Genomic DNA, 27779 nt, shown 5'->3' on the forward strand with positions numbered 1-27779 from the left:
CTTAAAAGTTCACTAACTGTATTTAAATGTCACAGTATACAGACGCAAATGTACTAAATGGCGCAAGCACTCAACTCGTACTGACACAGATTACCGTGCTCCTTTAAATTATTATAGTTGTGAGGGACATTCAGCAGACATCTGTGCCCTTTGGTACCCGCTACATGCTACTTCAGTGCTGAACTAGTACAAAAAGCAACAACTAGGCAAGGTATTGAGCGTGTTTTATTAGATGTGGGGGTTTGTAAATCTCAAATGTGCTCATCTATTGACAGGCTACTTCTTTGCTTTCTGTTTTTCATCACCTTGTCCAACAAGCTTCCTCACAAGAAGGATGAATCATGCGGTGAAACCTGTTTCTCTCCGGCAGTGTTGGCGGTGACACATCCGACGTTTTGCAGCACATATGATAATCTTTATCAGAGGGTGGCTTCCTGTAATACACACATATGTTTCATCTCCCACTCCGGTGACATGCGGGAGGCCAGTAACAGAGAGGCTAGCAGTGTTGGCATCACAGATGTGTTGTGTTTGTGGCGTCCCAGCAGGCTTTGCTCTTCTAGCAGCACAGATCAGTGCTGGACACACAGCAGCTATCACATTGTTCTTCTATCATACATTTGAATGAGCCAGGGGCCCTCAGGTGACGCTGTCAGACATTTTTTTATTATTCTCTAAAGCAGTGAAAATATTGCAAGGCTTGGTAGCTCTTACCTTTTTTTAACTTCAAAGAGTTATTTGCATGTTAAGTTTAAGTTTTTCATCCGCCTCCTTGTGGAGCAGTCATTTCTTTTCCCATTAATTATCAGCAAGGACAAGAGTCATTACTTACCAAACCTCAAAATACATCCTTTTATAACATGTAAGTGCAATTGTGGCACGTTTGTATGCTTTGTATTTTATCTAATTGTATGTATACACGGTTAATAATTCAAAAGTGCCATTTTTCAAACCATAATTGCCTACAATACCCCCACAGATATCTAGTAGGTCTGGGCCTTTGTTACACATAATGAGTGAGCCTGCATAACAAAGCTGTTTGTCACAAACTAATATGCAAGAGAGCTAAAAGCTTGGTCATGTCAACAGAATGAATAACTCTAGGGAATAAAAGTAACAGCTTAATCTACGTCTGCATGAGCACAAACAATATTCAGTGTGAGATTTCACAAGCAGCTCTGAATCTTTCTCTCTCTGAAGAGCCTCATAGATAGTCAAGATTTTTGATGTGCCTTGTAGAAGACTTTAAAACTTTAACGAAATGAATATATCTCTTTCAATACACATATACTACAGACAAAGTCATGGTACTATTTCCATGCTCAGTACCTGCTGTTGTCATTGTCTACACTCCTTTTAGTGTAACAAACCAAGAAGTAGACACACAAAGGCACATTTAGAGCTTCACTGGGTGCAGAAATGAGCAGTCAAACCTGTTCAGGGTTCAATGTTGACTCAGTTATGTCAGTGATAAGCTTTGGAGGTAAGCATTATGGTGTGGGCGTTATCTGGTGCTGTCTTTGTTTGCTGGCTTAAGTTATGAGCATAGAGTAGTTGTGACAAAGAGAAAAACAGTAGTTCAAGGAGCTGCTGCTGCTTTTTTTTACTGTTTATCTGCATAAACATGTTGAATCTGAGGGATTACAGTGTTGTGCACATAAAGTGTGAGTTAATAAAGTGTAAAACAAGAGCATATTGTTCACTAAAGTGTGCAGAAGACAGCTGAAAACCATCATGGGAGCACATGGTATGTTAAATCCTAGAGTTAAGTGCATTGTGGGTAATAGCCCATATGCTATTTAGTCATTTTTAAGGGTAGGATGTTTATATGCAGCTCATAAATTAGTATGCCTGCACATATACACAAATAAACAGTTTATTCCAAATGTTAACATGGAAGGTTGAGTAACTTTAACATAACAGCTATGATTAGCCTGCCCTATAGGTTCAGGTTATGAATACAAAATCGTATCTGACTTCCTATAGACATGTAGACTGTGTGTGTGTGTGTGTGCATGAAGCTCCATGTATGAACAACCTTTTTGTCCAAATCCCAATGTAAAAGTTTGCACGACAGCTCTGCAGGTTTCAACGTAACAGGTCAAAAACACAAAAATAAACTTCCTCTAAAACACGATATGTGCTTTAGGTTGAACAGACATGATACATTCAGTTTGAGTTGTCTCTTCTCTCGTTTGGTTTCTCTTTGTTGCAAGACAGTAAAATAGAAGTTATGCAGGCAAAGTTACATTTCCCAGGTTTGATTGTAGTATATATGTACACTGGAAGCTACACTCGGTCCAACCGTACATCATCACAGTCACACGTTTCAGCTGCTCCATCTGGAGTTCTTTCATGATTCATATATTTAACCTTTTATCTCTTCATCTCATTGCCAAACAGATAAGCCTATTTACAGTACAGTGTAACCTTGCACCAACTAAAACAACTGCATGTATCAAAACACACACCCCGCTCTGGAGATTAGTGCTGTTTTCATGGGGAAAATCACAAAAAGGAACAAATCCCCTCCTTCACATTACAAAGTATTGAAATGAATACAAAACTAAAGAGAAAAGACATGAAATGCACATTAGAAAACCAGTTGTGCATGTGTGCAAGAATCAAGGGAACAAACAATACAGAGAGCGAGAGAGAGAAACTCCCAGAGAAATGAGCAGAGAAGCTATATTTTTAGGCTTCCACAAAAGAAAAGTTACATTTGCTAAATCTTACCCCAAGAGACCTGTGGCAAGAGTCATATCACACTTGATAAACTCTTATCATTTATGTCCTTTCATTTGAAAACTACTTGTTCACCCAGTGTGTCCACATCTTTGTGCCAGATGCTCAACGACCTTTAGTCCAACTGTCTCAAACCTCTGATTTAGGAACAATGATGCTCTTCACAACCGTTGACGGCGATGTCAACATCTTTTGATACAGTTTAGGACAATACAGAGATTATACGTCGGATGGACACACAGCCGTGTCTGCAGACTGCAGAGAGTCTTTAAAGCGAGAGTGCCCGCCAGCACGGATCCCGGGTCAAACTGCCAGACCATTTAGAGTAAAAAAAAATGGCTTACAAGGGCGATGCAAATCTACATAAGCCATAAAAGCCATGCCACATTAACACCCTGTTGGGGCTATTCTCTCTTAAAGGGACATGCGCACAGTTTACAAACAGAAGAGGCAAAAAGACTGCTGAGAAAGCAGCAGGGTTGGGAGAGTTACTTTCAATATCTGACCCACTACTGATTGTAATAACCAACATAATGCACTCGAATTCAGACGCCAGTTGCAGTATGATCCATTCATTTTCATTTAGATCAAGTAATTTGTGCCAAAATCAATCAGTATGTGTAAAAATGCTCAAAATAGTCGCCTATTTTTTTTTTTAAAGCATGTGATCTGTTCTTTTTTTAAAGTGGATTAGGTTTTTTTTTTTACTTTACAAGTAAACCATTGTTCCCAACCCTGTAAAGCAGTGAGCGTGGCAGACCAGTCACATGCACACTATGGGAAATGTGGCTAGACACATGAGTACTAACCTTTGGCTCTCTGGCTGCTGGGTACTAAACATCATACAGAATAACAGGCAGCTGCGAGGGGAGGAGACTCACATGTCCAATGAAAGCACCATTCACGCTTTAAAGTTGCATTTTAGCACGGAGGTGGGTTTCTTTCCCACTTTAGAACATTTGATTAACAATAGTCAAATCTGCTTTGACAACAGTTGAATAGCTCTCAACCTCTTGATGGCAGAGACGTGTCGCTCCAACCATCCTCCCCCTCCTGTAGAAATAATTAATCTGTGAACAATCGGCAGTGAGCAATGTATGACCTGTTTTTTTCCCCTCCAATTAAGAGATCTTTTTTTTTCATACATGATACAATGTACTGCGCAAAATGGATATGCGCACATACTGGAAGCATAATGTTGCTGAGGACATGCAAGTTGTTGAGTATAGAGCAGAGCAAAAAGCGATGTTTCCCAATGTCATTAGTGTCTTCTTCGTTGTCTTCTCGAAACATCGTCTGTCACTCAGATTTGCATCTTCAAGCGCGCAACTCTTTCTTCGAGTGTGGCTTATTTCCCAGCAGCGCGTCGATCTCGGTGATGGTTTGAGGGGTCATTTGGGATAAAATCTGCAAGGAGGAAGAAAGAATGATCAGTTTAAAATGTGATCTGATGTTCATTGTCAGTTTTGCCATTGGTTCGAACAACTACGGGTCATATGTCCGGCAAAATTATTAGCGTGTGAGGAAAAAAGGAAAGAAATTGTACCCGTAGGGCACCCAGGTTCTCAAGTAGCTGGTCTGTATTAGAAACACCCAGAAGTACTGAGCTGACTCCCTCACTGCGCAGACACCAGGCTGGAAAAAAGAAAGAAAACTAATCAAACTAATGCTCCATTAAAACTGAGTGATATCAGTGATAACCAAAGAAAAGTGGACAATTTAGAACTTTTTGTATTTTGCAGGAATCTGAAATTTAACAATGTCAAATGGATAAATTAAACATAATATTTGAGTAGGGATTATAACCTAAAATCAGATGAACAAATACACTTTGGTCTACTACTCAAATCAGTAAATTTGTATAGCAGACACGCAGGGAGACATGGTGGACAAAACATGCTTTCTAAACAATGAATAAACGCAATAATCACAAAAATGGGAAAATGTAAAATTTTTAACTGATAAGGTTATTGATCGGCATTAAAATGGTTGCACACAGGTAGATGGGCACATAGCAATTTGTGTGAAGTACTAAATCTGTTGCCCGCACAATCAATCAAAGCAATTTTATCTTATATGTAAAACATGTAAGATTTGAAAAAATGCAAATCTAAAACATAAATTTTAACTTCCAGTCACACAACAATAAAAGTCTCTGTGTGTCTACACAGTACGATCATGGTATTTGTACCTATGGCTAACTGTGCAGCAGTGCAGCCCAGTCTGTCTGCCAGTAGATGGAGCTCCTTGATTTTAGCGAGCTGCCTGCGGCCCTCCTCGCTGTTCACCCGCTCCTTCAGCCACTGGTATCCCTTCACCAGGAGCAAAATGGAGAAAAGCATTAATACAGTACTGATTTCACACTGCAATACCCCGCTGATCAGGGAGAGAATTACACTGAGGCTCATCTCTAGTGAGAAAAATCCCAGAGGAGGGCCGGTCAAATCAAGCTGACCTTCATTGCTGCTCTGGAGCACTCTGGCACGCCGTCGCTGTACTTCCCTGTGATTAATCCACAAGCAAGCGGAGACCAGGTCATTGCTCCAACACCTGAAAGAGAGGAATAATGGCAGACGTTCGAATGAAACAGAATGAATCTTTTAATAAAAAAAAATAGAGAACTGTGAGACTGTGGATGTCTGACCGATCTTGTGGTAGAGCTCAGGAAGCTGCACCTCCACTTTATCCCTCTGGAAGTAGTGATACTCTGCCTGCTCACACACAGGTGGTATCAGGTTGAACTGGCGCGCCACCGAGTACGCCTCCTGGTGCCAAACAAACAGAAACAAAATGGTCACCGGTCAGCATTTATGCCGTAACCTGACAGCGTTAAGTTTGTAAAGAGTGTGAGATCAGCATTCACCATGATTTCCATTGCACTCCAGCGTGAGGTTCCCCAGTACATGGCCATACCCTGGTTTATTACGAACGTCATGGCCCGTACAATCTCTGAAAATCACAGTATACAGCATCATATTTACATTCTTCTAAACACTTTAAAGCAATTGATTGCAGCAAACAAGAATAATCATTTCAAACATCTGTAACTGACCTTCCATTGGACTGTTGACGTCGTTTCTGTTGGCAAAAACGATGTCCACATAATCTAGCTGGAGTCTTGATAAGGATCCTCTTAAACCTGTCAGAAACAACGGTCAGTGATTAGACGTCATCATCATCATCATCCAAAAGACTAATACCCATATTATTATACTATTGAGTATGCCAGAAAGACATTTAGTATGTCCCAATACGTAGTATGTCAAATGCAGTATGCCAAAAATACCAGGATGTCCTACTACATCTGGTTGCATTTTGCGGCATGCTTTTCTGGCTATTCTGACCCACAATCCTCTGAACATATAAGCAAGAGGGTCAAAGTTCAAGGCGCAATGTTATGACGAATAGTAGCCGATGTCCCATACTGCATGCACCAGTACGTACTTTGTAAGGGCAGCTGCAGTGTGTACTAAAAGTTAGAAGAAAAAGTATGTGATTTCGAACGTAGCCTCAGAGTCTACAGCCACGCTAGCAGCTCAGTGAGGCTGCACAGTGGTGCTTTGAGCTAAATGCTAACTTTAGCATGCTAATGTGCTCACTATGGAAATGATGATGTTTAGCAGGTATAATGTTCACCATGTTAATAATCTTAATTCAATCAGCACTGAACACAGAGTACAGCTGAGGCTGATGGGAATGTCATTAGTTCAGGTAGGCATTCAGTCTTAAACCAAACAAATGTCAACCTCATGGTGGTACTAGAGGAAAAGTCAGGGGAAAATTCATTAAGATTCATTGTCTATGAATCGTTAACTGTCTGTTCAAAACTTCATTGCATCCATCCAATAGTTGCTGAGATAATTCAGACCATAGTGGTGGACCGACATTGCCATGCACAGGGCCACAGTGCTATCATGGCTAAAACCAAGTGTGGTAGGAATGCATGGTGGGTAAAGAGCATCTATGTAACATTTTGATCACACAGATTCCCAAGAAATAGTTGATTAACTACACTGGTCAACACAGTGTGTTACTGGAGGATATCAGTTATTTTACAGGGGGATATTGGGTTTTGAAATGATATGCTAGATTTTCTTCTTCTCAAATGTTTTGCGTCAGCGTCTCCTGTGTGCAAACTTTCCAACCTTGCCTATGTTAGCCATTCCATGTAGATGTTGAAGAAGTGAAGTATGAAGTCCAAATACGGGCACTGTCCTGTGCACGTAGTTCACTCACTTACACAATGGCCTCATGACAATGACGGTCAAACAGCCCATTCAACTCCTTGGTGAATGGTCACCCCAAGGCCACACTACTTACAAAACATACAAAGAAGATGTCCGCATAACCGGCCAATAGCCTCTTCGCTTTCTTTAGGATTATTTTGGGGCAGGGGGGAAATAATTCAGTAGCTGGAAAGATAATCCTGATGATCCTGAGATGTTATTTGAACTGAAACTTCCTCTCTACGTTCCCTCATCATTCCTCAATAACTTCATCTCCTACCAGTAAAAAAAACAGTCCACTATCACAACCATTAACTGCTGCAAAGGAATATACTTGCTGTTATGAAAGATGGTAATTAATTTGATTGTAAGGCATGTTGATGTAGGCTATTCACTGTGACATGGGGTGGCTTTAACTGAGCGAGACAAACAATACGCACACTCAAAGGTTAATGGGTCATCAAATGATTCATCACAACTCAGAGTCTGTTTAGGGGCAGAAATAATGCACTCTGGGCAACATTTTATATCAAATAAAAGTACCATACAATCCAATAAAACAGACTTTTGACCTTTAATTAACCTTTAAACGTATGTTCAGTAAATACATAGAAATTAAGCAATAACACTGGGAATTATTTTAAAACTTTTTGACCCCTTTCCTGATTTTTGACTTTCTTTTTGACTTTCTTTATTGATAAAGTCAAGGTTCAGGACCTGGAGCTAACCCTGAACATTCTTGTGTTTGAATATCATTCTTTATAAATTAGTTTCAGGTAATTCACTGTAAAATAATAAAACAAGGTTTTACTGTACCTTCAATAATGTGCTTTCTGGAGAGTCCTCTCTCTGTCTCTGCTCTGTGGAGTGATGAAAACACACATTATTGATGTTCTATTGAAAGGATAAATGAAAACGAGGATTTTGTTTGAAAGCAGCAGATATTATTTTACTGTTATACTTACTGGCCTCCCCAATAGATCTTTGTTGTGATGACAAAACTTGAACGCCTGGCAAGGACACGAGAAGGGGGTCAAGAGCACAGCTTTAATGGGGAATTACTTTAAAGAATTTAGTCGGAAATGTTCTAATTTCTAATACTATGTGTGAGTATAATAGTCATAGTTTTCTTTGTGCGTCTGCAATCATTGCTACATAAAAATATATATATGTGGACCAATATTGTAACTTAATCTGATATGAAAAAAGTGGTAGTGGCAGATCACACATTCTTCATTTAAAGTTTTATTTTTATTTATCCATATATTTTTCTTCAGCTTAAAAATATCTCAAGGATTTCCCACAGAGGATTGGCAGCCGGGCGAGTCAGCCACCAGTGTTTATTTTCGCATGGTCACATTTTAATCCTTTTATAGTCTCTGAGGCTAAAGCTCCTCACTTGACTAAAAAGTATGAGTTTCCCTTGAGATAATTTAATGGTGCGCCTCTCCCAACAGTAACAAAAACATGAGGACAAGCAGTGCATTTCAGAAAAGCAAGGGGATTACTAGGGATTATTAAGATTTTTTAAATATTTTCTAATAGAGTTAGAAAGCTTTTCACATGCATGTGAGTCAGTTTGGAAAAATGAGTTATATCACCTCCATCCTTTCTTCTTGATTATGTTCCCTAGAGTGATTTCAGCTCTGTGGAGAAACACATCATTTATGATGCTTAATTCAGATCGCTGCACAACAATGTTGAATCATACAGGAAATCTGCAGATTTGTCACGTGTTAAAGAGACATTCAAGAAGAAAAACAGAAATTTGAATGGATGCTCGGAGGAAGAATAGAAGCTGACCTTCCAGAGGCGTACACTTCTGCCGTGTCAAACAGGTTCACTCCGTTCTCATAAGCTATGGCCATCAGGTTCTCTGCCATCTGGGGGAACGCAAAAAAAATGAGACTGAGAGACGGAGGCGTTGGACAAATTCCAATTACACAGAGGTCGCCCGTGAAGGGCACGATGCAGGGAGGATAATAGATAATATCTAATATCTCACCAAGCTACTTTAGTTTCTAGGTTTCAGGTCTGTGGGAACATTGCTATAATTGAAAACACTGCGGTTGCGCCCACAGTGTTTTCCACAAAAGCAATATGAGCGATGTTGTTCGGGAATCGACTTATCATACAAACAGAGACACAACACAGCTCTAACCTCGTCAGAGATCTGTGATCCGAATGTCACCCAGGTGCCTGAACAAGAGGAGAGAGAGATGTTTTGTTTGGTTTGAGGGGTTGAAACAACAGAGATGAATATTATCCTGTCTTCAAACCAACTCACCTAACCCGAGGCAGGAAACACGGAGGCCTGACTTCCCCAGGTTCCTTAGAAGAAAGAAAGAAAGAACAAAAAGAGCAGCCTTTGAAGCTCAGATATAAATAAATAGAAAAATATGATATGATGTGTTGGCATTTAGGATGCATCTGCACAAACAATCACAGGTGAGATTCCATCTTACAGTACACTGTGTGCACCAGGTGCTGCACCAGGTATTATTCTGAGGTACTTGCCTTTAATGCTATTTTCATGCTATTTTATACTTTTACTCTACAACATTTCAGAGGCAAATATTGTTCTTTAGTTACTTTGCAAATGGAGATTTTATAGACAAAACCTGATCATCTTTCAAAATATGATTTTATAAATTAAATTAAAATTCTCTGGGCTTGCCTAAGCACAAATGTGAAGACATTTTCAAAATCTTTTGAAAGTTTTTGTTTTTTTTAAGGAAAAATATTTAGTATATTAAATAGTCTTTTGGCACAAATGGGTTAACACAGCATTGACAATAATCTAATAGTACAATATAGCACTTTTATTTTTGATATTTGAGTTCATTTGCTGGTAATACCTCTCAGAGTATTTTAATGCTGTGGCAGTGCTACTGTGACTCACTGTAAAGGATTTCTTTGGTTTGGTTTTATTCTGCACTGTGTACTAAAAATACTGACACAAAAAACTAAAAAAAACAATCTTACATGAACCATGAACAAACAAAGACAAAATAATATATATACATATATCATGATAAAAGTAAATATGTAACACAAAGCAGGTGTTATGCATAAAACTGAAGTATAACACCAGATAATATTAACATGCCAGAGTGTTCCTGGATGTGAATACTTCCTCCACCACTGCTGTACTGAGTACAAGTCTTTTTCGCCTCTGGTTAAATTACTGCCTGTGTCTAATTATTTCTGAACAATTGACCTTTTATCCTTCGTATGTTAACAGTTGAGTGTGTTACAGTGGGTCAGTGAAACAGCTGGAGGGAACAGAGCTCGGCTCAGATAGACTAGAGCTTCTTTGGTCTGCATGGTAAACGGCCCAAAAATGTTCCATAACATTAGGAGGAATCCATTACCCAACATGCCACGTCTGATTATCCAGACAGCTGATTTCTGAAGGGCGAGCAGGGAAGAAGAAGAAGCAGAGGGAGCTGCATATCTGACCACGGGAGCATGTACAGCTGAGAATGATGTGGGCTTCATGCGTGCTCTCCCCCATTCTAATTAGCCGGGGAGCCAGCTGGAGAGGCAGCAGAACTGCAGAGCAACTCGCTGCTCGCCGTCTTTTCATCTCCAGCGCCTCTCCCCTCCCCTCCCTGCCTGCCTGCGTCCGCCACAAATAGCCAAATGCAGAAAGACAGACTGTCAGAGCGTTTAGACTCAGTCGAACGAGTCCTGCTTTTATTTTCTCTGGTCTATTTTTAATGCCTGACCTTATAAGCTATTTTTAGATTCCTGCATATGTAAGCATTTGTGTCCCACTGTGTGCGTGCTTGCTGCGCGGGGGGGGCGTCAGTGTTTGCGTGTGCGCTGCATGTGGGTGGGAAAACGCATATTGTTTGTGTCATTCCTTTAAACTCTGTCAAAATAGCACACAGGTGGAAGGTCAGGAGTGTTATAGAGAGGGAAAAACCGTTAGCGGGGTTTGACGTTGATGACTCCTTGTATGGTAATGTGGCTCTCATTTGTCAACCAATGACAGCTCTGCCTGCTCTCACACACCGACAGTCACTTTGAAACACTAGGAGTAAATATAAACGAGGCACATGGGAGAAAACACACTACAGAGACTTTTTTTTAATCAAATGTTTCAATATTTTTTCATTAGTTTTGTTCTCCTGTGCAGGTATTGCTTTGTGACATCCATCAAATTGTGCCTTTTTTGCCTTGGCTTCAGTCAGGGGAAGTTCAAGGAAATTTAATTTTGACAAGGTTGGACCGATAACAGCACCCTCAAAATATTCCCTGCTAGTTAAAACAGCTTCAAAACGAAAAGAAAGGCTTGAAATTCATCAAAATAAACAGCATTTAGGTAGGGCTGTGTATTGGCAAGAATCCGGCGATACAGGGGTTACCGTTCAATATATTGCGATATATTGAGATACTGTAAGCAAGGCGATATATTGCGTTTTTTTTAATCTAATTTTAGGAAAACTGTCATAATATAAAGAACACACCACCATATGCATAAATTGAATCTATAAAATCAAGTGAAAAAATACTTTATGCAATTAGAACAATGGGATCTACTTTCCGTGCAATCTGAGCAACTGGCTGCAAATCTTGACATGTAAATTATTAATTTAAAGTGTTTTTGAGAATCGATACAGTATAACAAAACATAATATCGTGATACCTAAGATACCTCATTTTCTTATACCCCTACATTTAGGTCTCAACATCACCTGCAAGATAAATACTGCATCTGCACGCTGAGAGTGTATAAATGAGGTTTTTGTGTCTCAAATTTGGACCTGTATTTTAAAAGACGAATATTGTATACTTTTTTAATCATTATATTCAGCAGACTGGATGTTTTGTGGGTTTATTTTCATTACATCACCTACACTTTCAGCGAATTTAGCATGATGTATGAAAGGCTCATTATTTAGCACGAGGCTATCTTGCACCGGTAGTAAATGTGAATTCATTACATTAATAAAGCCAACTGTGTTAACCACCTTAGTCACGCAAGAGTACCGTGATGAAGGAAAGCAGAATGCTATGTGTTATATTACACATTTTATGTGAGAGAAAAAATGCAACCATGAGTCAGCATTAGAGAGAATCTGGTAGCATCCACAACTGTGACACAAACACATGTTTTTCTGCTTATATTTGAAGAAAATAAGTGCACAAAGCTGACAGACTAACGTGTTTGTATGAGCGCGTGATTACAGGAGCAAAAGAGAAACCAGCAGTGTGCATTAGTGGGTAAATTTCATGATTGCTGTGGAACATAAAACACCATTTTTTGTGTTTGTTTCTGGGCAATGGAGGATGTCATTGTTTCTCTGTGTGACAACTGGCCGCCCCCCTCCACCGCGCTCGACTCCAGCGCTCTCTGCAGTGCTGCAGTCTGCTAAATTACTATCAGTGAGTCTGGAGAGACACATGCTCCCTCTTTCCTCTCGCTATCTCCCATGATGACATCCTCTCACACTCTCACGCATACATACACATGCATGTGTGCAGACACTCGGCCTATATTTCAATTGACATGGATTTGTTATGAGAAAAAACTGACGAGATCTATACTGTGCCGGCGTCAGCGGCGGGGGCCCGGTCGTTGCTTTCACGTGAATGTTCACGCTTGATGGGAATTACACTCCAACACAGGCACAGATCTGCATACGGCCACGCATGAATGCACTTGGGAACACAGAAACACAGATGCTTCTCTCTTCTTTATAAGTAGGGCTTCCAGTGTTTACTTGTCTATGTTTTCTCTCTCTTCGGCCATAAATCATCAACTCCAAACAAGTTGATTATAGGGACTTGGTTTGTTCCATACATTATTTATGGAGAACAGAAAGGAGGCACACAGGTGCTCCGTCATGGTGTAGTCAGCATTTTAACCTGTGCTGACATTTACAGTTAGTTCTCACCTGAGACGGGAGGAAGACACTACTTACAGATGGTTAGGTGCAAATGATGGAGTTTTTTTCCCTTTGCAGTTGTCATAAAATGCAACACACATGCTGAGCAGGCTCTTCTCCAGAGGGAAGCACACCGAGATATTAATAACACTCACGTCAGTGTGTGTGTGTGTGTGTGTGTGTGTGTGTGCTTATACACGCACAAACTGTGGAAAGATGGTGGACGGTCTGTTCTCTGTTAATAATGCTGTATACACAATTTCAAGGTTTTAAAGGGTCAGTTCACCCAAGTTACAATGAACACATTTTCTCACCCGTGCAGAGATTTCTGCTTCTGCCTAAATATAATGGGGGCTAATTAATTTTCAGTGCTCAAAGCACTGACAAATTACTTATTTTTTTAAATATCTCTTTTCTATGATGTGTCCTGGTTACTCTGGATAATTTCCAGACCTGTTAAAAGTTTTCAAAGGGACTAATCCTGAAAAGGGAGGTCAGGGACATTGTTTCTGTTGCTGCTGAATTGAAAAAAAAGACATTTTTCAATGCTTTTAGCACCAAAAACAATCTTCCATTCTGTTGATATATAGAGGCAGAAATTTCAGAGATAGATATTTCACAATCTGGACAATAAAACAAAAACTATCTGCTCTAAAGGTGAGGAAAATGTACTGTATACTGTGTGAAGCGCCTCTTTAACTCTGAAGGACAAGAACCCAGTGTAACTCTGACAGCGCTCTAATTCTTGCTTCAGCTATTATTAATGAATGAGGCTAAACAACAGACTTTTCACGTAAAGTAATGTTTTTAATTGAGTTATATTAAAACAGTTAAGAAAGTAGGTCTGTCCTAATTATAAAATACATGTGCTGTGAGCGGAGCAAATGTAAAAAAAGAAGAAGCACAAAGACAGACTCTCTCACACACACACACACAAACTGCTGCTAATGTTGCGTACCAACTGCTACCAACACTTTATTAGTGGTCGTGACTCTCCTGTTAACTGAAATTGCACTTAATGAAGTGGCGCAGCTGAGAGGTTACACCAGCTGATATTAAAATAAAAGTGAACCATTTCATATTTCTGTGTGCTCCCCGGATGTATGATGTCACTTGAAGGTGAAACAATAAAAAAATGTCTAAGTAGTTTGAACTTGAGGAGTCAAAACGTGTTCAAAAGGAGTTTATTGATGACATTTGGTGTTTTAAAGGGCACCTGTCGACCTGCTTTTAGCTGTCTGTTGCAAGAGGGATGAAGCCGAATATTGGAATAACGTGTCTCATAAATATAGACAGCTCTAAATGATTAAATGCAGTCGCTAAGATTTTTTTGAGTGTCCCGTTGTCCCTCAGTTTACCCTGTTTCTATTGTTTTTCTGTGATTTAAAACATCTCAACTACTTTGCCACAATGAAGGCAGTAGGAAAGTTTGTGAAAATACTGAAATTACTTTTACAGTGATATGTTCCAGCTGAATATTTGGTAACATTAAGTATGAAAGGGTCGTGTAGGAAACCCACGAGTTAGGAAACTCACGTGAGATGGTTAAGGTTAGGAAGTGACCTTGAATATGGCTAGGATAGGTTGTCAGGCAACGAGTCTCACGAGAGTTTATGTCAGATTTTCGCAATTTGCAGCTTACCTTCTACACACACCAGTGTGAAAGTAACTAAGAGTTAAAAGTTATACTATATCTAAATACTTTTTGAGACTTTTCCAGGACTTATGGACAATCTTTTTATTTCTGCTCTTACGTAATGACATGCTATGATGACTTTGTCAAAATCAGACAGCGACTTTGACTAGATGGGCTTTTCAGAGGTCGTGATGTTGGTTTTTCCGGCCGTGATTACGCTGCTCGCTGTCCAGAACAAGTCTGCTGACTCTCTTCCATCCACAGGCAAATATTGACAAATGTAAGCCTCATTAAACAACACTGACCCAGCAGTCACTTCACATTTTGAAGAGATTATCTTATCTGTTTTAAGTACATATTTATGCACAAGCTGTACAAATTTGCCCCGATTTATAATTATGACTTTCAGCGACCTGTTAATACATATTAGTAGGTGGCAGATGAAATAAGCAGCCAGATTTTTTGCCGTTTAGCAGCCAATAACAGATCATAGTTTGGATATTTATGAGCCAGGTTGAAATGAAGCCAGTGAGGAAACAGTATGACTTTGCCTAAAACTTATAGCAGGACCTCAAATTGATGTCACTAATCTGTTAATCAAGTGGAAAGTCAGCAAGAGGAGAGTCTAAGGTCAAGGTTGTTGTTGCAGCGTGTGTCCTTGTTCTCCTCCCCGCTACACAAACCATTTGTTTCCACTGATTATTAATCATGGTAACAATATGAGGCCAAAGCACTTAATTACCACTTAATTATTATTCATCACGACTCCGCTCTGTGAAGTCCATATTTTATCGCTGCTTGGTATTTATTATGGCGTCCATAGGGTTTTATAAAAGTGGGAATAGTCTGCTCACTAATGTTTCCACAGGTTTTCTGATGAGTCTGATGTACGAGGCAACTCTAAGACCACATTACTGGGATCAAATGAACGAACTGGAGCTGTGAAGTCAGCAGCAAGTACTGTATAAAAGGCTAACTGACTGAGTGATAGGACTGTACCTGGATCACTGTTTCATAGCACTAAAGGACCACAATGTATCTGTGCAACTTGACAGGGTTGTTCATCAGCGCAACTCGATCAGCTGCTGAGAGTTGAGGCTTTCAAAACTCACTGTTGAAGTGTACTCTGGTAGAGAACAGCGCCTCTCTGCATGGTTGAATGTCAGGACACTTCAAATCCTGACACAAATGTAAGCCTTGTTCTCAAGCTAAACTGAATATTAGGTATCATTATCATATTTTGCTTTGGGGTATATCACCTTTCACTGGACTTTTCTATTTGTTATCTGGTTTAACTATCTAGTTTACTCATCTCTACTGTGAAAATGAGACTTAATTTGTAGTCAACTACAGGCCATCGGAGTACAAGAAGACATCAGGAGCAGCAAGTCCTGAATGTTTAGTGATAGAAACCTTGACAAAATAATCTTAAATCAAGGTCCACTGACAAACTTTTTCCAGAGCTTTCTACCATATCACAGTATGGGGTCAAAGTTCTATAACAAGCTAGTAGGACAACCTCCGGGTCTGAAAAGTGAAGCATATGCTGAAGTGCCTTAAACTTGCATTATTTTTAATAGCCAGAAGGGGGCGACTCCTCTGGTTGCAAAAAGCAGTCTGATTTTATAGAAGTCTATGAGAAAATGAGCCTACTTCTCACTTGATTTATTACCTCAGTAAACATTGTATACATTAGTTTGTGGTCTCAATCGCTAGTTTCAAGTCTTCTTCGATACCGCATGATGTTCATTTAGTAAATTATGGTCCCATTTAGAGTCAAATAGACCATAAAGCAGGGGATGCTATAGGGCGTGGCTACCTTTTGATTGACAGGTCACTACCACGTCGTCTAGGAGAGATGAAAAGTCTTCCAATTTTAATCCTTTCACAGTGTTTTCAGTTCATTAAAGTTAGTTGTAACATTCTGGTCACCTAAAAATGTCTTATTCAGCGTTCGGTTATACTTAGCTCCACCCTCTCTTGTCACTTCTGGTTGCAAAAAAAACAAGATGGTGACGGCAAAAAAAACAAGATGATGAAGGCCAAAAACCAAGATGATGAAGGCCAAAATGCCGAAATCAAGGCTTTGAAATTGTAGTGCACAAACCAATGGGTGACGTCATAGTGACTACGTCCACTACTTATATACTGTCTATGGTTAAGATGATATAAAAAAGAAAAAAAGGCTGAGGACAATAAGTAGCGATGTCCAAATTTGTGAAAATTTACCAGAACTGATATTTACTTTATTAACTTATAATAAAGTAAAGTAAAGTAAAGTGTTTGTTAGCTTAGTTCACTTGGTGGTTTTTCTCAAAGTCTAAAGGGTCTTCTTCGATTAGACGAGACATACTGGTCTACCTGAGGCCATTGAACTGTTAAAGGAATAGTTTGACATTATAGCGTTACATGAGAAGATGGATACCAATTGGAGTGGTATTAATCTTCTCATCTCACTCTCTGCAAGAAGTGTATCCCAAAACATTGAACTATTCCTTTGATAAATTAAGAGCTAAATTCACTATACAGAACCAAAATGATGCCAAAAGTTCAGTTGGACTCCTTGAGAACATCAGGATGATGGATTTAGAAACAGCAGATTAACGTGTCGTCATCCCTGAACTCTTCCCTTTCTCTTCTGCTGTCATTCAAGTTGTTTTAGAGCCTGTTTGTGTTGAATGTTTCAGTATATGCTTCCCTACGTGCATGCCGTTCCTCTCACTCGTGCAATAAGATAGCTGCATCCAGCTGCATCCAGCTGCCTCCGACTGACACAATGTGCCCTGCGGCCATTACAAAAATCCATGAGAAATGTCCAACAGCGGCGGATAAATCTATCCTGGGTATGTACCTGACCTGCTTACCAGGTTGCTGTTGGTAAAAAGAGAGGGCCGAGTTACCATAGAAACGGCCAATTGTGCTGAGTGACAGAAGTTTGCCGGAGAGACTTCCAGACTCACCTCACCTCCACAGGTCCCGAAAACAAAAAGACTCTACCACTGCTCTGTTCGAGAATTTTAAATGAGCTGATATATATAGTATCTTTTTGATATGTGACTCTCTGGTGCAAAGGTTTCACAGTCATTTTAATCGCAAAATGATACTTGATCAGCCCAATTCTATGAATATATTACTGTATGTTAAATATTGAAAAATAATGATTAAATAATGATTTATTAACGCCACCCTATAGACATGAGTAGCAGTAAATATAGTCACAAAACATCCCAGACAATAGCCATTTCTCTGTTGTTTACATTGTTTGCACATTGGTCACCTTTTCATCACCTTTCTCCTTATCTTATAAACGACACACACTGTGGCTGACCAGCCAAGCCAACCAGTACAGGGGGCAGATCCCCATGCTCAGGTTGGATAGAAGGTGATATAGGGGATGTTTTATTCAGTTCAGGTGTTGCAGTTCCACTGGGCACATGGCACTGGTCACGCAGGCCGTACAATGCCTATGAAAAGATGCGACGGCCGCTCCCGAACTCGGTAAGCTGTGGCCGTTTGATTCTGTGGCGAAGTTAAACAAAAGTTGGTAAAAGTTTAACTTTTAGCTACGAAGTGAGCCGCACTTCGCCACGGCCTGGTGTGAATTCTGCGTTAAGGGAGACATTATTTTGCTCACCCAGCTTCCAAGTAGCAAGAAAAGGCAGTTTTGAACAAAGGATCAAGCAGTGACACCACTCGGACTTCCACCAAGATCACCGGTTCAGGAAAACCAAGCTGATCTCCCTCACCTCACCACTGGGGTCCCCACAACACTCTCTCTGCTCTACCCTGCAGGATAGTGGACCAGCCTCACCTCAAGAGAAGGCTAAAGGCCAAAGACCCTCTTCAGTTCAATTTTTACCACCTCCCCTTTCCTATAAATTCTTTATTAAAAGACACTTTATGTTTCACGTCACCTTTGAGTCTCCTTTTTTATTTGGAATCTTGACTCCAAGTCCTCTGGGTTGCCAAAACACACACACACATGCATGTTTTTAACTTAACACAGAATGCTGCAGTGCACTGCAACAGTGTTCACTGTAGTATTTCAAAGAAAATGAGTCCTAAATTGAGAAACTTGGATCAAAGGAAGGAGATGAAGAGAGATTCAAACAGAGTTGAGGGGTAGGGGGTGACAGCAGGGGCTCATGGGAGTGATAACTGGCAGCAGGTGCAATCGTATGCGACCTGCCGGTAAGTTTTGAATACTCCTGTTAATGAGATAGCAGGGGAGATCAGAAATCATGCAGTCAAATAATGGCAACGATAGGAGCCCTCTGGAGATCCCATTTACTCACTTCTGCCCTAATGTGGTATTCATTTGGCCTCAAACCACATCATGTCAAAAAAACCTCCAACATTTACTCCCCTCATTCATATGGCATGCAGACATGTTTTGGGTAGATCCCTCCCTGACCTCAGTGTGGTTGTGACAACAGCGTAAAATGGAGAATGTGCGACCGCTGCGCCGCCACAAACAACACTCTGTGGCCGGGTGGTGGCGGCGGCGGCGGCTCTTTGAGAGGACTCGCTTGCAGAAGGGACTGATAAAGCGACAGCATTGCTGACTGATTAGGAAATAAGACAGACAAAAAAACTAAAGGCAATGCCTGGGGTGTTGCCACTGGCAACTGGAGCTGGCCATATGCTGTATAGACTCATTGCGCTGCTGCACTCCCTGTTAGTGACACTTTTCCAGAGACAGCAGAGCAACCAGAATAACCCAATCAGAAGGATGTATGCAATCCTCAAGGAAGATAAAAGAGTAGTGGAGATATCCAGATTTTATCCTGTGCCTCATTCCCTTTTTATTAAAAGGAAATTGGTTGAAGAGAATGGGAGCAATTCAATCAACCTGATTACAAGGAAAACAGGTCATTAAAACCCTCCTCCTTGTTATTGAATTACAGACTAAATGAAGGATCTTATAGATTCTGGTGTGTTTTTATATGCATATTGTCCACTGCTCTGTGTGAGTGGAGGCTTCCTGAACAGCTGTCCATGTCAAGCTGAAGCTCTGATCCATCAAGGTGAACTGAATCAGAGAAAAACTCAAATGTTCTTGTTTATCTGGTTTGTTACCCCCCTACATCATGACTCAGACCTGTGTGCAACAATGGTTTCCTGTGCATAAGATTCCCGGCCTGCTGCACCACTATTTTATAGAAATGAAATGCTTTTCAAACCTCCAAGAAAAGCCAGGGGTCCTGAGGTGCTTTTTATTAGAGGCAGGCTTTTTATTAATCTGTGGTGAAGAGCAAGAGGCCAGGGCCAAATCTGCATAAAACACCTAAGCCCTATGGCACAAGCTCCTATATGCATAATGTCTGTTCCACTGTGATAACATTATGGCTGTTTGGTATGGATTATGTAAGCATTTTTCACATCCATCAGTGCAAGCAGTTCTTTAAAGCGTTAATGTCATTTTTTATAATGTCAGTAAAATCACTGCTGTACGTGCACTCGTTGAGTGCTCGCTAATGGATACGTAGGCAGCCGGCACAGTATGTTACAGGATGCAACGTTGGTGACAATTAACTTCACCTCACATCTCAACAAAAGAGATTGACACAAATAGATGGTTCATGATGAGAGAAATCACCTGACACCTCATCAACTGGCGGGGGATTTGCCACTGATGCTCATTATGATAATCTAGTACCTGTGGGATAATCTGGAGGTCAAAAGGCTGCGATAATTAAAGTGAAATGAGAACCAGTGAGATCCCTCTGATGTGGATTAACCCTCCACCCCCTGGAGCTCCTGATACTCACCTGTACTTCATGCTGGTGTGGCGCCCGAGGGCCTCCTTCATGTGGGCATGGCCATGCGGAGTCTGACGGGATCCGGACCCATCCCTGGTCTTGACCGAGCCTTGAGACGTGTAGTTGCCATTGCTCCCTTGTCCACTACCTCCTCCTCCACCACCTCCACCGCCTCCTCCTCCTCCTCCTCCACTACCACCGCCGCCTCCTCCTCCTCCACCGCCTCCCCCTACTCCTCCACTGCTCCCTCCAGGAGGCGGAGCGGTGCGAAGGCCACAAAGCCGGTCCTCGCTGCGACTCTTGAGGTTGTGCTCGGTGCAAGCGAAAGACACCTGCATCCTGACCCTGGTTTCCGGGGGCTCTTATTTGGATACAGGATGGATGGATGAATGGTCACACACCACAAAACAATAATGTCTGCTGTGGTGCTGCACTGTTTCCCCCGTTGTGCTGCGATGTGCGAAGCAGTGCTGCTCATACAAAAAAAGGTCTCAGACAGGGCAGGTCAGAGATTTTGGCTGAGAGCTGGAGGGAGCAGGCGAGAGTCCAGCCTCTAACATGACACACACAGAGTTACCGTCTGCTCCTGTCTGGTGATGCAGACCTGGCAAAAAGGGGTCTCTTTGAGTTCTCACGCTCACAAGATGCATCAGGGCTGCTCTCCAGAAACCATCAGGAAGCTTGTAAGCTCACAGCAGTCCTCAGACAGGATTTTGGGGATGTGGCAGCTTCTTGGGAAGCCCCCCAAAAAGCTCAGTGTTGCAACAGAAGCTCAACAGTGTCAGCAGCTCGGCCTTCTTCTCCACACATATACACATATACACAGGCTCCTATGGGCTTTATGTTGGTTGGTAAAGCCCCTGATAGCTCGCTGTCTTCTCTTCAGCTGTCTGTCTTGAGCCAGGGAGCTCCGGAGTGTGCCGCAGCAATGACACAACCACAGCTACAGGCATCCTCGCACCTCGCGTCGAAAGAAGGCATTTCAATTTTTTTTTGTCGCAAGGTGGGTCAGCAAAAAAAAAAAAAAAAGACTTTATATTGCCAAGAACAGTCGGAGTATTGTAGATGCGAATTCACACAGTCAGAGCCTAACGATGCATCATCGGCCAGCAGCCTCACGCAGCATCACATTGATGCAAGAGAAAGAAGAGAGAGAGAGAGAGAGAGAGAGACAGAGAGAGAGGGATGGAGAGAGAGAGAGAGAGAGAGAGAGAGAGGAAACAGAAGCTAATTCAACACCGAGCCGGTTCTTCTGATTCTTATTACCTTCAGTGTGTGAAGTCGCTCATCACATACCGGCAGCAGCAGCTGTGCAGGTCTCTCCCGTTTTTCGACACAATCTCACGGTGCGCGCATTTGGAAAAAACGCCGGCATAGTGGTCCAAAAACGAGACGCGCCTCCTCCTCCTCCCTCCTCAGCATCAGCATCATCTCATCACTTCACACACACACTTTTATTTTTTTTATTTTTCCTTTTTTTCCCAGAGGCTCTAAAAAATGTTCACGACACACAAGAAGCAGTGTGGGGGATTAAAAGATGCTCTCTCTTTCTCTCTCTCTCTCTCTCTCTCTCTTTCTCTCTCTCTCTCTCTTTCTCTCTCTCTCTCTCGCCAGGGTGTGATCCCTACATACATTTTTCATCGCACACATTTCATCACATCGTCACATTATGTTAGTGGAGCTTACACACACACACACTAGGCTATAGTGTTTTTGGTTTTGGGCTGTCAATCGATTAAAGTATTTCATCAGGATTAATTGCAAATTAATCACACATTTTTTTATATGTTCAAAATGTACCTCAATGGGAGATTTGTCAAGTATTTAATTCCCCTATCAACATGGGAGTGGGCAAATATGCTTGCTTTATTTTTATATTTTTATATATTTATTTTTATTTATTACTGGAAATCAATTAACAACACAAAACAGTGACAAACATTGTCCAGAAACCCTCACAGGTACTGCATTTAGCATAAAAAATATGCTCAAATCATAACATGGCAAACTCAAACCCAACAGACAACAACAGCTTTCAGTGTGTCAGTGTGCTGACTTGACTATAACTTGCCCAAAACTGCATGTGATTATCATAAAGTGGGCATGTCTGTAAAGGGGAGACCTGTGGGACCCATATCTTGAGGTCAGAGGTCCTTTGAAAATGGCCATGCCAGCTTTTCCTGCTTAAAATTTAACACTACTTTTTAGCGTTATTTAGCCTCCATCGTGACAAGCTAGTATGACATGGTGCCAATATTCCTTAAGTTTTCTAGTTTAGTTATGTTTATTTGTTTCACACATATAATTACCCATATATATAAAAAGTCAATAAAATACAATTCACATGAAAGGAATGTAAAATACGTGTGAGGGTGTGGTAGAAACCTAATGGCTTATATAAAAAAAAACACACCCAAAGGACATCCAATAGGTAAAAATACTATCATGACAAAAATCACCAGTACATTTTAGATATTAGTGTTCAAAACATTGCACATATAAAAATACAGAGTGTAAAGTGAAATGTGATGATGTCAGTATCTTCACTCTATAGCTTTAAAACTGAGCCCGCTACAACCAGTTGCGTTAATGGGTTAAAGAAATTAGTGCCGTTGAAACGTTTTTGCGTTAACGCGTTATAATCTCGTCAACTTTGACAGCCCTAGTTTTGAAATCTAAAAAAATCCTTGTGTCCCAATTTTTTCTTCATATTTACAGACAAAGGCCTGATACAACGTTAAATATGATACACCACTTTAATTTTCAAATCTCCAGAGCATCATTTTTCACACCACATGCAGGGATCTCTCTTTCTATCACGCCCATGTTTCCACCTTCAAACATTTTCACTTGATCTGCTGTGATCTATATGGCCAATCACCAAAAATCATACTGCAACACTGTACCACCATCATCATCATCATCTCACAGCAAAGAGCAGATACATGGCTTTTAAGTCACCTCACATCACATCATATCGTGGCATAGCGTGGCATATCATACCGTATTGCATCACATCACATCATGCCCAAATAAAACTGATGTGTCATTTGGTGGCCAGGCAATGATAATAGCTCCTTCCAGGCTGTGTTTACCATCTAAACTATGCTGCCATATCCTGAGAGAAGACTGTCAATCCAGAAAGTTTCAGGGCAGTGTTGCTCTCTCTCTGCTCTCACACAGCAGGAACTTGTGCAAATAAAAAATGCAGACACGCACGCATGCAAACATTCATCATTTCTGTCAATTTGCTCTCAGGAGTCGTGTCTAATGAAATCTTGCTTGAGAGCAATCTGCAGTCCTGGGATGATCCCAGAGAGCAGATTGCGTGGCAGTCAGCTGCCAGCAGACTGTAACTTGGAGCTGGCAATCAGCTCTTTTTTAAGAGAGCTATTCAGTACATTTTGGGAAACGGGGGGAAGTTTCCAGCTGTATGGGCAGAAAGTAAATGTGAACGCCACTGTGACATTTGAAAAGAGAGGATGGTTTAATGATCTCCTCTCCTGTTAAAGCACAGTGAGCGCCTACACAGCTACGTGGATGTCACAGCCACAACTTTTCCATCCAAGAATCACTTTATTCTGAGTTTCAGACCTCTAAGAGACAAATCTACATAATCACTTTGACTAAATCTTCATCTACACACAGGCGCCAAAAAATGTCCATCATCATTATCACTTTGCACATCAGAAACTATATATGTTGCACTCAAATGGATGGCTCACCAGCACTTGGGAGATTCACTTCACTATCAAAGAGCCCCATCTTGAAGTTCTGTATTGATATACAACAGAAGCCCATCTCTCTTATGGAGATGCATTATATAACAGATTGTATTATGAGAATATCCTTGAAAGGGTATATATTCTATACAGCTCTGCCATCAGACTCGGCGCCAAAGCTCTTGTCTCTTCTAACTGCCAAGTCTCCATCCTTGATAAAAATGCTCCAGATTATTCACATAATGATGTTTCTTGTGCAGTAAATCTTTTATTTGAGTGAGGTTTTCTGCAAATACGTATATAGGTTCATTAATAGATTTTAGGTGTTGAGTAACTATAATGTCATGATATGGATGTGGGAGATGAGCTTCAGGTGATTGATCACTTGTTTGAAGTATCGGCGAAGTGTGTGTTATTGGCCTAATCTCATTTAAAGAGGACCCATTATGCTCATTTTCAGGTGCATACTTGTATTTAGGGTTTCTACTAGAACATGTTTACATGCTTTAATGTTCAAAAAACACTTTACTTTTCTCATACGGGTTGTGCTGCAGCACCTCTTTTCACCCTCTGTCTGAAACGCTCTGATTGAGCCAAGTCTGTTCTGATTGGTCAGCTGGTCTACTCTGTTGTGATTGGTCAACCGAACAAAACTCTTTCAGACTCAGCTCCAGCTCCACTCTAACTAGCTTTGTTTGAGGGCAGGTCAAACTAGCTTCTATGCAGTTTTTATGCAAATGTGTAACTTGGTGACATCACCACGTTACGGAAGAAAGGCAGGACTTCAATCGAGGCATTTCAGGCAGTTCAGGAGCAGAGTTTCTGTGGGGGGAGAGTAACTCTCTTTGGCGTGGACTTTGGGCTCTATGGCTTTGCAGACCTTTTACATGCACAAAAAACTATATAACTCACTAAAGGAAAAGGAAAAAGTACAAAAGCATACTAGATCCTCTTTAAAAAAAAATGTGCATTAACAACTGGTAAATAACATTGTATAACATGTAGACTATAGTTAACTTTCAGATGCACAAATGTTGCCCAGTAGAAGAAGAAACACATCTCCCACAGTGTCATTTTTCTGGTGGCTGCAGAGATGAACAGCTGCTTTTCACTTCCTTTGGTTTGAAGCAGAAATAAAGAATGCTGGGGATTGTTTGTGGTGCGCCGCTACATGAAATGTGCATGTCGTTTAGCAAAGCCGAGGGCATTTATCCTTGCTGAAACTGTAACTTTGAAGTATTCCCTCAGACATCTTGTTTTCCTTGTGGTTTTGCTTCGAATTGAGTCTGTCCCAAAGAGGACAGTCAGAGGACAGATATTAAACGCTTTTAGGAGGATTGCTTTTACTTAAATCCACTGACGCTCTGAATCCATCTGACAAAGTGTAATTTGTTTAAATATGTCTCACCTTTAAGCTTTATTTCAGTGAGAGACAAAATTATGCTTTCAGCCCTCATAATCTGTTTGTCAAAGTATCTGCCTCACTTTGACCAAATTTGCTCTGCACTCAGGAGATCAGCGGATGTGGAAAATTGTGGTTTTCCAGCAAAAATTAGACAGAACGCCGGGGTAGATTGTTAGCTGTTGTGTTGATTACAAGTAATGACATTCAGTCACGAGGGAGTTCAGATCTGATGCATCATTACACAAATTAACCAAAGCTATCACATGCACAGAAGCTGTGTAAAGACTGCTGCCATTACAGATATGAAGTGAAAGAGGAAATTCACAGTTGGAAGCAGCAGAGGTGGAAGAATTTTGTTATGTTATGTCAGTCATTTATATCAGTATGCTGATAGAAAAAGCTGCACACAGATCTGAGGGCAAATGAGGCATGTTCTCTGAGATGTGTCACTTGGTCATACAAATGATACTCTTTCAGCTGCAGATTTTGTTCCTTCTCTGGTTTTGAGTCATTGTGCCACAAGGCTGTGACTCGTCTTCACACCAGAGTGACGCTGCCACCTAGAGGCAACTGTACTGGAGTCTTAATGCTTGTGTGAGTCTGTTTGGGAAGAAGAGTATCAAATAAAATGCCATATTGTGTCACGACAACCCCAAAAAATGGGTTTATACTATTATTTTTTAACAGCCAATAAATTATGAGTAACATTCACACATAAGCCAATGATATTAAATGCACACAATTAACCTTTAATACAATATGCGGTTTATCATCCATGTTTACGCTCTTTGTAGTTTAACTTTTCAGTGAAAATGGATTCAGTGCAACCTTTCCATCCCAAAAATAGCTCCACTGAGCACTTTAAACTGAGAGAAACAAACAGTGTAACAACCAACTGCCTGTCCCCTGCTGTCAAATCATGCATCATTAACCCTAAACTCATGCCCCGCTGCTGTTGACCCTGTCAAGCTGTCTTTTGGAGGAGAATTAGACAACAGTTGGACGTACAAGTTCCATGTACGTTACTGTATCTGGAATAACATTAGCGATCCTAGAACATGTTCCCGCAGTCCGGCCACATTTATTCAGCGCCTAGCTGCTGCGCTTTGAAATCTCATCAAACGTGTGATATTTCTTTCTAGGTCACTGGTGGGGGGAAAAAAAAAAACTGCCCATATATTTCTTTTCTTTTTTTTCACCCATGAATGATGTCTCCACTCACTGCCTTCAATTGCAGTCCTCTTCAAACACTCAACTACATTCATGCATTAGTAATATATTAGGAAAATATTAAGCATGTTATTCAAATGGATCATCCACAGATGGCTAAGTGCTGCAGTCTCTCCCACTTCGAGGCATTTTAAAATCTAACTTCTTATTAGCAGCTTTATGTACATATTTCATTATTTGTCATAATAATCAATGCAACAGAATTCTTAAGTGGTGTGCACACATCTGCCTGTCATCTTTTTATTCTCAAAAATCACATTGCATAGTGGTTTCACATAATATTTTTGCCATACTTCTATGTTTCCCCCTCTTCCTGCCTCCACCCCTCTCACCTGTATGTCATTGCAGAGCGCTCAGCCTCACACTCGGCCAGAGAGAGGCCACATTCTCTCAGGTAGAGCTCCAGTCGGCGTCGCTCCACCAGCCTGTGTGCCGCCTCCAGGATCTGAGAGGCCAGAGCCTCTGACTCGGTCCTCTGCTCCGTGGTCTTGCTGCTCCGGGCTCCAGATTTGGCCACAATGCTCCCCGAGGAGGACGACGCCTTGGGCTTCTTACTGATGCCATAGAGGTCTTCCACTGAGTATTTCCCACCCTTACCTCCTCCAGAACCACCACGGCTTGCAAACATTGTTATCTGGAATCAAGTGGCTGCAAACTGATGAAGATTCTCTTTTGCTCGGTTTCGCCTGCTACATCTACGTTAGGCTGCTTGTGAGTTACAAACCAGACAACAAGGCAGAGCTATTTTGATAGAGATTCGTGAAGATTTGAGACATCCGGGCCGAGGATGTCAGACATCAAACTGCTGGGAACGAGAACTTAAATCACCTGTAAAATATCAAAAAGTCTTGATTGCTCCTTTGTGTAGTCTAAATCCAAAATAAAACAAAGCCAGTCCCAACATGTCAGCGGCAACACCCAGTCACAAACAATGACTCGAGCTGATGTGAGGTGCTCCTTTGAGCAAAAATGGATAGGAAAAGCAATCAGCATCTTTCTCCCTTTATCTCTTAAAAGAGGGATTTGTGTTGAAGCCCCACCAGCTTACATTTGTTCAGATTAAGAGAGCGCCCGGGTGAATTATCTGTACTTCTGTGGCTGCCGTATAATCTGATACAGCAGAGGCTGGGCACAGAGTTCAGCTGTCTGACCTTTT

The 27779-nt window shown here is 41.0% G+C and overlaps 1 protein-coding gene across 3 annotated transcripts; it reads right to left on the minus strand.

Moving 5' to 3' along the window:
- Nucleotides 1–207: 207 nt before the first annotated feature.
- Nucleotides 208–27565, minus strand: LOC119475593 (voltage-gated potassium channel subunit beta-3). 3 transcript variants are annotated; one of them, XM_037748439.1, is made up of 14 exons: nt 26956–27565; nt 9259–9302; nt 9133–9170; nt 8775–8854; nt 8573–8617; nt 7937–7981; nt 7788–7831; nt 5798–5884; nt 5609–5694; nt 5390–5510; nt 5201–5295; nt 4937–5057; nt 4292–4380; nt 208–4152 (listed from the first exon to the last, which is right to left on the minus strand). In XM_037748439.1, the coding sequence occupies exons 1-14, from the start codon at nt 27249–27251 to the stop codon at nt 4063–4065; spliced, it is 1281 nt and encodes a 426-aa protein (XP_037604367.1). In that variant the 5' UTR covers nt 27252–27565; the 3' UTR covers nt 208–4062. The 3 variants fall into 3 exon arrangements, with proteins under 3 accessions (XP_037604367.1, XP_037604366.1, XP_037604368.1); XM_037748438.1 differs by lacking the exon at nt 26956–27565 and adding an exon at nt 20276–21815; XM_037748440.1 differs by lacking the exon at nt 26956–27565 and adding an exon at nt 10346–10512.
- Nucleotides 27566–27779: the final 214 nt, after the last annotated feature.

This window comes from Sebastes umbrosus, chromosome 17, assembly GCF_015220745.1.
Source record: "Sebastes umbrosus isolate fSebUmb1 chromosome 17, fSebUmb1.pri, whole genome shotgun sequence".
Taxonomy (NCBI): domain Eukaryota; kingdom Metazoa; phylum Chordata; class Actinopteri; order Perciformes; family Sebastidae; genus Sebastes; species Sebastes umbrosus.